This window comes from Salvelinus fontinalis, chromosome 26, assembly GCF_029448725.1.
Source record: "Salvelinus fontinalis isolate EN_2023a chromosome 26, ASM2944872v1, whole genome shotgun sequence".
In the NCBI taxonomy this organism is placed as follows: Eukaryota; Metazoa; Chordata; class Actinopteri; order Salmoniformes; family Salmonidae; genus Salvelinus; species Salvelinus fontinalis.
The window spans coordinates 26,968,523-26,981,742 of NC_074690.1; the positions used below are offsets into that span (position 1 = coordinate 26,968,523).

Sequence of the window (13,220 nt, forward strand, 5' to 3'; positions counted from 1 at the left end):
CTGGTAATGCAACTGCATCGACTCATATCACATGTATATACTGTATTATATATCATCTATTGCACCTTGCCTATGCCGCTCGGCCATCCATATACATATTTTCATTCACCCCTTTAGATTTGTGTGTATTAGGCAGTTGTTGGTGATTGTTAGATTACCTGTTAGATATTACTGCACTGTCGGAACTAGAAGGACAAGCATTTCGCTACACTCGCATTAACATCTGCTAACCATGTGTATGTGACAAATAAAAATTGATTCGACTACCAAGTGTGCTATTTTTCCAGATGTTTTCCTACTGGAGTTACACAGTAATAGCGTCACTGCTATTAGCTTCACACCATATGGAACGCCGTTTGGGTCTTTGCGTGTCAAAAAATATACACGTCAAATAACACAGTTCTATTATTGAATGTTGTGTGTTCTGAATTGGCACGTGCAAGCCAAGCGCCACCACTACTATCAGTAGCACTGTCAAAGCTGTACAAAGCCTGCAAACAAGCAAATACCGGCCACGAATGATGTGTTTACAACACTGTGTTCGTAATAAAGCATTATTTGCTCGACTGCAACTTCTGGGGTAGCTAGCTAGCTTTAGCTCGGTACCTAGCTAGCACCAATACAACCAGCCTGAAAACAATGACCAGTAGAAACTGCAGTCATTTTCATTATTCTTAGCAATGATTTAGGAATCCTTGTGAGTAAGTATTAGCTAGGTAGCCACTTGTCTGCCTATTGAAATTGAACTTCAGTTCATGAAAATATATAGCTAGCCAACTACTTAACCCGATTGCCCAAAGCTAACGTTATAAGCAGCCAGCTAGCTTCACCTGGCTAGTGAGGCTCAACCAGACCGTGTTGTATAGCTAGCCACAATAAGGATTAGGCACAATAGTTTCGTTTGCAGTTTGTCTTCAAAATAAAAAAGTACCTATTTGAAAGTGATGCAGAAGGTTACAATTGGTGGAATCATGCCATATTTAGACTAGATAATGTTAAACAAGGTTTGAATGTGAAGCAATGAAATGGGGTATCAGTCTACTCAGTGACACCCACAGAACACTAATGTGAAGAGTTTACACAAATATTAGTGTTGTAGCTCTTATCGCAAGACTGTGACTGTGTGAAATCACCTCCCCAGTCAGCCTATTGTGTGTATTGACATTCATATTGCACTGTACAGCTTTACCTATGGATTGGGGATCAATGAAATGAGGTATCAGTCTAGTCCATACCCAATATATTTTTTCCCAACGTACTCCTGAGTTATCAGGCTCCAAAACATCCACACAGTATTGTTTTTCCTCTGGAATAGTGTTCAATACACAAAAGGTTGACAATAAAATGTGGCTCCATTCACAGTTGTTTCAGAGTCCCGCAATAAGAGCTACGACGCTACTGTTCTCTGGGTGTCACGGAGTAGACTGATACCCCAGGTCATTATTACACAATCCATAGGTAAGGATGTACAGTGAAATAAGAATGCCCCCAATGCAATTCAAAAGTATAATACCCCAGTGGGCGGCAGGTAGTATAGTGGTTAAAGCGTTGTGCCAGTAACCGAATGGTTGCTAGATCGAATCCACGAGCTGACAAGGTAAAGAACTGTCGTGCTGCCCCTGAACAAGGCAGTTAACCCACTGTTCCTAGGCCGTCATTGTAAATAAGAATTAGTGCTTAACTGACTGGCCTCGTTAAATACATCTTTTTTTAAATGTCATTGATCCACAATCCATAGGTAAGGCTGTACAGTGAAATAAGTATGCCCCCAATGCAAATCCAAAGTATAATACAACCAGCGTGATTTCAGATTTGTCAAATTAACAATTTGTCTTCTGCTGATTTTATACAACATTCCAACCTCGTTTAGCACGATCTATTCAATTATGGCATAATTATACCATTTGTATTCATTTGCATCACTGTCTCTGACATCCTTTTATTTTGAAGGCTAACCGCAAAGTCCACATTGTGGCTAATTCTTATTGTGGGTAGCTTCACATAGATGGGTCTGACCACCATTAATCAAATAAGAAATCTTATAAATTAGGGTTATTTTAGATGATACCTAGCTATATAGTTAGCTAGCTAACTATCGCTACAGAAACAGATTGTCGTTTTGCTATGTTTGAGGAAGAACATTGTTTGCATCCATGAGCTAGCTAGCTTTCTTTTTTTGACTAGCACTGATGGTGCGCGAGACAACTTTACCAGCATCATAGCATACGTATCGATGAATGATGTGACATGAAATGTGTAATCAATGTGTAATAACCACGTAACAAAATGTATGAACGTGTTAAATTAGTATGTGATGTGCCGTCATATTCTGGACAAAACATTGTTGGTTGAGAATGTGAGAATGAAACAGCACAGCAAGTATGTGAAATAAATAGGTCTTGATGATGCTTTACTGGTAATGGGGACATATGTAAATGCAAAACAAAATAACTTTTTGGTCAGTGTGGTGTGTGTGTAACCTTTATTTAACTAGACAAGTCAGTTAATAACAATTTCTTATTTACGGAGGACGCTGGGCCAATTTTGAGCCGCCCTATGGGACTCCCAATCACGGCTGGATGTGATACAGCCTGGATTCGAACCAGGGACTGTAGTGATGCCTCTTGCACTGAGATGCAGTGCTTTAGACCTCTGTGTCCATGTGCGTGCGTGTTAACTATTTAACGGTACTAGAATGCTTAAAAAATCCGCTAATTTCTTGTTATCTGTTTTTTGACAAGAAAAATTTCAGATATCGTTAAAAAAATGTAATGTTGGTGCATCTCTAATAGAAATGAATTGCAGGAATTGACGGTAAGTTAGCTATAGACCTACTGGGTCTGCATCTTCACGAAAGCTAATTTCCACAGGACAATAGTACCATGTAAACATTATACAATGTCTCATACCTTTCCCTTCTTGGGCACCATGTCAGAACTCTTGACTGCATGGGACAATCTTTTGTTCACTGGTTTGCTCATGTCTGTGGGTACCACTGATCTCCGTTTGTCTGAAAGAGAGAAGATAACAAATGTGATGAATGATGCTCACGAAAATAGCGGGGCATCTCAGAGTCTAGAATCATGTCCCCCAGTCCATTTAATGTCCATTTAATTGTGATCTATAAGGCAAAACTAATCGTAGATCAGCACTCCTCTAAAACTATTTATGAATACATGTCCAGAGCGATAAACAGTGATGTGTGACTCAAAGTTCCTAAAGCTCACTTGAGGTGACTAAGACACTCTTGGTCTCGTTGACTGGTGGCAGGACAACAGTCTGTCTCTGATCGTTCCTCTTCCCTTCTCGGTTGGGCACACCTGGTAAATGAAGCATGTTGAATATCAAGAAGACAGAGGGGGAAAAAATTGAGGGTAATGGAATTCATTATTTGAATGAAAGTAAGAAACATAGCCTGAGCACGAGTCGGTTTGTGTCATGCCAACTCCCTGTCACTCGACAATGACAGCAATGGAGTTTGCAAGAGCACAAACAGATCTGGGGGCAGCATATAAGGGATAGGCAAGAAATCAGAAAGCACAAAATGAGAAGCAACCCCCACCAGAAGCTTTGAGGACAGAGGTTGGATACTCTGAAGACAGGAAATCTTGTTTAGTCTTAGCAGGTTCAGAGACTGGAGCAGGGGCCCGGAACAAGCATGTCTGCCGTATGGACTTTCTAGGAAGTGGAACTGAGTAGAAGAGTACAGTTAGCCTAACACCTTAACCACTACAGTTGAATTAAGTAGTCTTGGTATGATTAATAACTCTTGTTCATCATCCTTCTGATTTTTTTTATTTCACCTTTATTTAACCAGGTAGGCAAGTTGAGAACAAGTTCTCATTTACAATTGCGATCTGGCCAAGATAAAGCAAAGCAGTTCGACACATACAACACTGAGTTACACATGTAGTAAAACAAACATACAGTCAATAATACAGTATAAAAATAAGTCTATATACAATGTGAGCAAATGAGGTGAGATAAGGGAGGTAAAGACAAAAAAAATAGGCCATGGTGGCAAAGTAAATACAATATAGCAAGTAAAAAACACTGGAATCGTAGATTTGCAGTGGAAGAATGTGCAACGTAGAGATAGAAATAATGGGGTGGAAAGGAGCAAAATAAATAAATAAATTCAGTAGGGGGAGAGGTAGTTGTTTGGGCTAAATTATAGATGGGCTATGTACAGGTGCAGTAATCTGTGAGCTGCTCTGACAGCTGGTGCTTAAAGCTAGTGAGGGAGATAAGTGTTTCCAGTTTCAGAGATTTTTGTAGTTTGTTCCAGTCATTGGCAGCAGAGAACTGGAAGGAGAGGCGGCTAAAGAAAGAATTGGTTTTGGGGGTGACCAGAGAGATATACCTGCTGGAGCCCGTGCTACAAGTGGGTGCTGCTATGGTGACCAGCGAGCTGAGATAAGGGGGGACTTTACTTAGCAGGGTCTTGTAGATGACCTGAAGCCAGTGGGTTTGGCGACGAGTATGAAGCGAGGGCCAGCCAACGAGAGCGTACAGGTCGCAGTGGTGGGTAGTATATGGTGCTTTGGTGACAAAACGGTTGGCACTGTGATAGACTGCATCCAATTTATTGAGTAGGGTATTGGAGGCTATTTTGTAAATGACATCGCCGAAGTCGAGGATCAGTAGGATGGTCAGTTTTACTAGGGTATGTTTGGCAGCATGAGTGAAGTATGCTTTGTTGCGAAATAGGAAGCCAATTCTAGATTTAACTTTGGATTGGAGATGTTTGATGTGAGTCTGGAAGGAGAGTTTAGTCTAACCAGACACCTAAGTATTTGTAGTTGTCCACATATTCTCAGAACCGTCCAGAGTACTAGGCCAGTAGTGTAAAGTACTTTAAAACTCCCTATGGCTGCAATCCCGTTAGCGGGATCGATATGACAACAGCCAGTGAAAGTGCAGGGCGCCAAATTCAAACAGAAATCTCATAATTAAAATTCCTCAAGCATACAAGTATTTCACACCATTTTAAAAATATACACTTCTTGTTAATCCCACCAGTGTCCGATTTCAAAAAGGCTTTACAGCGAAAGCACCACAAACGATTATGTTAGGTCACCGCAAAATCACAGCCATTTTCCCAGCCAAAGACAGGAGTCACAAAAAGCAGAAAGAGATAAAATGAATCACTAACCTTTGATGATCTTCATCAGATGACACTCATAGGACTTCATGTTACACAATACATATATGTTTTGTTCAATAAAGTTAATATTTATATCCATGTTCAGAAATGCCTCCAAAATATCCGGAGAAATTGCAGAGCCACATCAAATAACAGAAATACTCATCATAAACTTTGATGAAAGACACATGTTTAACATAGAATTAAAGATAAACTTGTTCTTAATGCAACCACTGTGTCAGATTCCAAAAAAGCTTTACGGCAAAAGCACAATATTCAATAATCTGAGAACAGCGTTCAGCAACAAAAGGAAGCCATACAGTTACCCGCCAAATTGTGGAGTCAACAAAAGTCATAAATAGCATTATAAATCTTCACTTACCTTTGCTGATCTTCGTCGGAATGCACCCCCAGGACTCCCACAAGAAATGTTAGTTTTGTTCAGTAATGTCCATCATTTATGTTCAAATAGCTATTTTTGTTAGCGTGTTTGGTAAACAAATCCAAAGTCACGAAGCGTGTTCACTAAAAGCAGACGAAATGTCAAAAAGTTCTGAAACAGTCAGTAGAAACATGTCAAATGATGTATTGAATCAATCTTTAGGATATTTTTAACGTAAATCTTCAATAATGTTCCAAACGGAGAATTCCATTGTCTTCAGAAGTGCGATGGAACAGAGCTCCCTCATGTGAACGCGCATGGCAGACCTTACTCATTCCCGTCTCCTTCGGCCCCACTTCATAGTAGAAGCATCAGACAAGGTTCTAAAGACTGTTGACATCTAGTGGAAGCCGTAGGAAGTGCAAACTGACCCATATCCCACGGTGTATTTGATAGGCGATGAGTTGAAAACCTACAAACCTCAGATTTCCCACTTCCGGTTGGGATTTTTCTCTCAGGTTTTTGCCTGCCATATGAGTTTTGTTATACTCACAGACATCATTCAAACAGTTTTAGAAACTTCAGAGTGTTTTCTATCCAATACTAATAATAATATGCATATATTAGCAACTGGGACTGAGGAGCAGGCAGTTTACACTGGGCACCTTTTCATCCAAGCTACTCAATACTGCCCCTGCAGCCATAAGAAGTTACGGTATCTTTACTTTTACTCAAGTATGACGATTGGGTACTTTTTCCACCACTGCACTAGACACTAAACCATATAAATATCATGATTTCAATGTAGGCCTAATAAACAGCTGACCAGTTCCTTTTCCACTACTACTTCTCAATGTGTTCAATTTTAGCTGAACGAATCAGGCATGCCATACGCCATGGTCAAACTCATTCCATGGAGAGCCAAGTGTCCGCGAATTTTCGATCCACCCTTGCACTTGATTGATGAATTAAGGTCACTAATTCCTCTAGTAAGGATCTCCCCTCTGTTGAACAAATTGAGTTTGTGTTACCTTAGATTTTAAACTGTCACGGTCAAAATATATACATTCAATGGTTGTAAAGATGTGGAGAGGTCTGTTCATAAGAAAGAGATGCTCGACTTTGACACCACACTTCAAAAAGCAAGTCCTGCAGGCTCTAGTTGTCTTATCTCGATTATTGTCCAGTCATGTGGTGAAAAGAAAATACCTAGTTAAGCTGCAGCTAGCCCAGAACAGAGTGCACGTCTTGCTCTTCATTGTAATCAGAAGGCTAATATAAATATTATGCAGGCCAGTCTCCCTTGGTTAAGAGTTGAGGAGCGTGACTGCATCACTTCTTTATATAAGAAACATGTGGAAAATTCAAAAATGTTTACAGTGAACTTATACACAGCTCTGACACACATAAATGCCACCAGGGGTCTTTTCAGTCCCCAAATCTAGAACAAATTCAAGAAAGCGTACAGTATTATATAGAGCCATTATTGCATGGAACTCCCATCTCATACTGCTCAAATGAACAGCAAACCTGGTTTAAAAATACTTTTTTAAATTTATTTTTTTACAAAATACCTCATGGCACAATGCCTCTCCCCTAGACAATGTGTGCCATTTTTAAATGTATGTAGTTCTGTACTTGTCTAATAATGTTCTGTATTAAGTCATATTTTATGTGGACACATGTAAGAGTAGCTGCTGCATTCGCAACAATGAGGATCCTAAAACAACCTCACCTGGTTGTCGAGGTCTTAATTGAAAGGTAAAAACCCGCAGACACTCGGCCCTCTGTGGAATGCTTTGAACTAGAAAGAGTGCTAGTACCCTTAACAAAACTGCTTAGGGTCACTTTACTGTACAAATACACAGAGTATACCAAACATCAGGAACACCTTCCTAATATTGAGTTGCACCCCACCTGTTGCCCTCAGAACAGCCTCAATTCATTGGGGCATGGACTCTACAAGGTGTTGAAAGCGTTCCGCAGGGATGCTGTCCCATGGTGACTCCAATGCTTCCCACAGTTGTGTCAAGTTGGCTGGATACCCCTTCGGGTGGTGGACCATTCTTGAAAAACCCAGCAATGTTGCAGTTCTTGACACAAACTGGTGCGCCTGGCACCTACTACCATACCCAGTTCAAAGGCACTTAAATATTTTGTCTTGCCCATTTACCCTCCGAATTGTACACATGCACAATCCATGTCTAAATTATATCAAAGCTTAGAAATCCTTCTTTAACTGTTCTCCTCCCCTTCCTCTACACTGATTGAAGTAGATTTAACAGGTGACATCAATAAGACATCATAGCTTTCACCTGGTAAGTCTGTCATGGAAAGAGCTGTTCTTAATGTTTTGTATACACAGTGTATGTCTATATAGTGTCAACCACAGTAGGCTGATATAATATTGAACAAAGACATATTTTAGAACCTATTGTCACAAAATGGAATTCTAGTTGTAAACAGTATGGTATAGGTCTTCTCTGTACATGATTGGTAGCCATTACATACCAAAAAGATCATCAATTATTTATGTACAGATTACGTACTGTCCCACTACAAGGGCAGTTCCACTCAACACCAAGTGTGTAAATTTATTGTGCACCATTGATTAAAGAGTTATTATGCACCTGAAGATACAGGCCAATATGTGATTTTATCTTCAAATCAAGGTATAACTGAGGAAAACAGCCCTATATGGGATTCCATCTCATATAATGCGATTTAGCATATGATTTGTTTAGAGAGGAACATGCATTGCATGCAAACCTGTCTCCTCAGGAGGACCCACTTGAGCAGAACCGTTCGAAGGAAATATCCATAATTAACCATCTCACACACACACCACTAAAACAGGGGTAGGCAACTAGATTCAGCCGCAGGCTGATTTGTCAGGGCGAATGGTGGGGTGCCGGAACATAATTACAGTAATTAGTTCACTGCAAATTGTCCGCAACTAAGCCCAAAAAGATATTTGAAAAGAACAATAATTTCATACCTTTCATACAGACAAAATCACGTCTCTTTTTTTATTCATGGGAATACTTGAACAGATTTCATAAATTAACAGATTTTCATAAACTAAACTCATTTTTTGCTGAATTCACAGTATTTTCTACCCCCCCCCCCCCCAGAAAAAAAACTTGTTCTAACTAAGCATAATAACTTCTCAAGACAAGTCACTTACGATTGGAAGGAGCAGGGATCCTGGATGAACGGAGACGGCTTTCATATTTCTGGAGAAAATAAAATCACACACGTAAGCAACATTGTTCCTGACTTTAGGACCATCAACTTTCAAATGTAATACACTTTAAACCTCAAGTTCCTAGGCCCACCCCTAGAGTATGATTACCTTCTCTGGAGGAGCAGGTGTAGTAGCGGATTTCATGTGCTCAAAAAGCTCTTCATTCAGGGACCATAATTCATTCATTTCGAGCTAAAAGACAGGAATAGCAGCAGTATGTCAACAAACATCAGTTTCTTTATAAAAAAATAAAAACTTGCAGCACATAGCATAGCGCTTACATGAATCCAAACGTATTACATGTCACTCAAACTAGTATAAAAGGGGATATTTCACTCAAAGAAACATGTTAGTATTTTGTTCATTAGTCCACTGTTGATATGGTCCCAAAAATGCACCAGTCAAGATTAAAAGCACTTTCAGTTAATTGTTCTCTGTAACATATAGACAAGGCACTCTTGAACCACTTACCTCCTTTCCCCTGCATACAGATTTCTCAAACCATTCAACCTTTACAATAGATGTTGTGGAATCAACAGTTTTGACGTTTGCAGGATGCACTCGCCCTATAAAACACATTCAGCCATCAGTCACTTTACACCACCTGTTAGCAAGTTCACACCAATCACTAGCTGACTAAACTCCACCGGGGAAGAAGTTGGTGGAGTTCATTTGAAACTTCCTTCACCGTAGAGTTTAGTCAAAGTGCAATGCCCTGCCTGGACCAACGTTAGCTACTCCACTGTAACGGTAGTCAACCATTTCTACAAAAGGGTAACGTTAGCTAACTAACGTTATACTATTAAAAGAAACAATCAACGGATGACTTCATCATTATCCTATCCAACTAACCTTAGCTAAGTCAACTACTGTACCTAGCTAAATTTACTAAAGTATTTAGCCATCTTGTTTCTTTGTAACTACAATAGCTAACGTTAACTATTTAAAGTCAGTAGGTAACGTTACCTGGAATAATGACAGACTAATAGCTAGTTACTGTAAATCAACAACCACACAGGTAACGACGTTAGCTATTCGCAGTTAACGTTGTGTTGAGTAAATTTGGCTAACGCGTTAGCTGTGTTCAACTCATTCACCTGTACAGTAACTGACTTACACACAAAAAAAAGTTGGCTACTGTAGCTAATATAACAAATAGCAGCCAAATGCATAACTTACATTAATGTTTGCTAACTAAGAAGCAAAATCATGTGGGAGGCAAATCTAACTTACTAACGCTAGCTAACCACCTTAACGTAACGTGTATATTTGGTTGTATTGCAGGGCACATTTGAAAAAGAGACCTAGCCAATGTTAGGTCTCAATATGTCTTTCCTAGTCAAATAAAAAGGTAACATTATAATAAAAATGTTAGCTACACAGCTTACCGTCGCTTCTTTGGATGTTGACTGAAAGCCCAACAAGAAGGTTCGCCATAGTTGAATCCATGTTAATTCGTGTAAGCAGTTAACATATGTTGAAAAGTTATCAAACGCCAGTCAACCGCCAAAGATTTGAAAGTCGTCTCACGTCAGCGGAAGTAGAAAAAGGCGATGCTCATTGGTCGTGGGCAAGGATGTTTAGTTTTAGGCTTGTTTACCTAATTCGATAATTTGGAAAAAAAAGCAAACATAAAACTTTAAAAAGACACCCATGTCATATGCACATGAGTAAAATCATATAGGATAACACGCAATAAAGTCTAGGACGTATTTCCTTTGTGGTCCTCTTGTGACAAGATGGCTCGGCAAGATTGGCAACATGGTTGTAACGTAAACGTCGTCATGACTAGAAGGACTCCAGCTTTTGTCAAATTAATGTCAGATTTGAATTTTCGTAGCAGGTCAGGAGAATTTACGCAGCACTGTCAGGTTAGGATAAATAACATAGCAGGTTGAGATGATTAGATTAAGGTTAGCCAAAATGCAAAAAAACAAAAACTTTTGACTTTAATTTGACCAAAGCTGTACCCCTTCTAGCCATAAAAACAAATAGAAGAAAAACATTTAATTATTGCAGGTGTCGTATCCATTTGAATAAGTATGTGGTAGTCTTTTATTTTGTACCTTTAATAGAAACCATTCACTTGAACTAATGTCGTTTTTGACATATTGCTTGCATTTTCCATTTTAAATATGGGCGTATGATGCAATGACATGCATAACCACAGTGTGGCAGTAGCTAGCTACCACCTTGGAACATCTAGCTGCCGGCCAGCTACATGGCATGTTTTTTTTAACCTCTGAAATGACCAATGAATGTATACAGTGTTATCCGCCACTTCTCACAATGGTGCATTGTGCTCGTTTAGGAAAGTTATATTCAAGGGCTTGTACACAGGTAAGATCCAGTGTTGTATTCGGCGCATGTGATAAATAAAATGTGATTTAATTTGAATCAGTCTTGGAAGATCATGTAATGATTCATCAGCATTCAACATAACATAAAAACACCACCTAATTTCTTTTGAGATTTTAGGATGGTTAGCTGAATAGTCCACAAAAAGTATCATCCGCCCAAAACTGCCAAATACTTGTATTAATGTAGGCTAAACTGTCTGGCGAATGTCCCACAATAACATCCTGTTGTCCTGCATTTTGGTATTTTAAATGTGGTCACCCTAATATATTATGACTCTCGAATAAAATTCAACAATTTGTTACTGTGACTCATTATGGTATTTAGTGTAATCAATGATTTGAGCTTCCACCATTTATTTCGATGCCCAGCCTGCCCCCCAAGATGTTCCTGGGACCTGACTGAGGACATCATTACCTTGATTTGTGTGGATGGAGGATAAGTGACACAATTTTACGGGAAGAGCAATAGTTACTTTATCTGCCATTTAACCCAGCTTGTGGGAAAATACAGTCATTGGACAATTTGGTAAAAAACTAACAGTTTGCTCTTTCATTTGTAGGGGGCTTTGAAAAGGCTAAATGAGTCATTCGGTTTTGCATTAGGCCTAAAAAGTGTTTAAACTGATTTGCTAATACAGATTGGCCAGGTTACAGACCATGAAAACATATTTCCCTGAGTTCAACTAATGGATGAAAACCTAATGAGTCTAGATTATTGGTAGATTAGACTCAATCACAACATAGCCTGGCCAGAATAGACATGTGGCGGCCAACAATATAAAACAATAGACACATAATCCAAAAGTTAAAAATTAAGAAATATCAGAACCAGCATGTTGCATTTATATTTTTTAGTTTTTGTTTGCTATATACACTGCTCAAAAAAATAAAGGGAACACTTGGAGGTCATTTTGCAGGGCGCTGGCAGTGCACCTCCTTGCACAAAGGCGGAGGTAGCGGTCCTGCTGCTGGGTTGTTGCCCTCCTACGGCCTCCTCCACGTCTCCTGATGTACTGGCCTGTCTCCTGGTAGCGCCTGCATGCTCTGGACACTACGCTGACAGACACAGCAAACCTTTTTGCCACAGTTCGCATTGATGTGCCATCCTGGATGAACTGCACTACCTGAGCCACTTGTGTGGGTTGTAGACTCCGTCTCATGCTACCACTAGAGTGAGAGCACTGCCAGCATTCAAAAGTGACCAAAACATCAGCCAGGAAGCATAGGAACTGAGAAGTGGTCTGTGGTCACCACCTGCAGATTCACTCCTGTTTTGGGGGGTGTCTTGCTAATTGCCTATAATTTCCACCTTTTGTCTATTCCATTTGCACAACAGCATGTGAAATGTATTGTCAATCAGTGTTGCTTCCTAAGTGGACAGTTTGATTTCACAGAAGTGTGATTGACTTGGAGTTACATTGTGTTGTTTAAGTGTTCCCTTTATTTTTTTGAGCAGTGTATATACTGTATGTATACAGTACCAGTCAAAAGTTTGGATACACTTAGTCATCCCAGGGTTTTTCTTAATTTATACCACTTTCTTCATTGTAGAATAATAGTGAAGACATCAAACTATGAAATAACATACATGGAATCATATAGTAACCAAATAAGTGTTAAACAAATCAAAATATATTTTATATTCTTCAAAGTAGCCACCCTTTGCCTTGATGACAGCTTTGCACACTCTTGGCATTCTCTCAACCAGCTTAACATGGAATGCTTTTCCAACAGTCTCGAAGAAGTTCCCACATATGCTGAGCACTTGTTTCCTGCTTTTCCTTCACTCTGCCGTCCAACTCATCCCAAACCATTCCAATTGGGTTGAAGTCGGGGGATTGTGGAGGCCAGGCAGCACTCCATCACTCTTATTCTTGGTTAAATAGCCCTTACACTGTCACGCCCTGGCCATAGAGGGGCTTTTATTCTCTATTTTGGTTAGGCCAGGGTGTGACTAGGGTGGGCATTCTAGTTTCTTTATTTCTATGTTTTCTGTTTCTATCTTTTGGCCGGGTATGGTTCTCAATCAGGGACAGCTGTCTATCGTTGTCTCTGATTGGGAATCATACTTAGGCAGCCTGTTTT

At 39.7% G+C, this 13,220-nt stretch overlaps 1 protein-coding gene across 1 annotated transcript in view; it reads right to left on the minus strand.

The window, feature by feature from the left end:
* LOC129824027 (kinesin-like protein KIF2C) overlaps positions 1–10,599 on the minus strand; it is a 21,219-nt gene extending 10,620 nt beyond the window's left edge. Inside the window, exons 1-7 of the mRNA XM_055883297.1 lie at positions 10,164–10,599; positions 9,247–9,341; positions 8,884–8,967; positions 8,716–8,764; positions 3,563–3,691; positions 3,228–3,320; positions 2,910–3,010 (exon numbers count right to left, since the gene is read on the minus strand). Coding sequence (XP_055739272.1) covers positions 2,910–3,010; positions 3,228–3,320; positions 3,563–3,691; positions 8,716–8,764; positions 8,884–8,967; positions 9,247–9,341; positions 10,164–10,224 — 612 coding nt within the window. The 5' untranslated portion in view covers positions 10,225–10,599. The remainder of the gene's footprint in view (positions 1–2,909; positions 3,011–3,227; positions 3,321–3,562; positions 3,692–8,715; positions 8,765–8,883; positions 8,968–9,246; positions 9,342–10,163) is intronic.
* Positions 10,600–13,220: the final 2,621 nt, after the last annotated feature.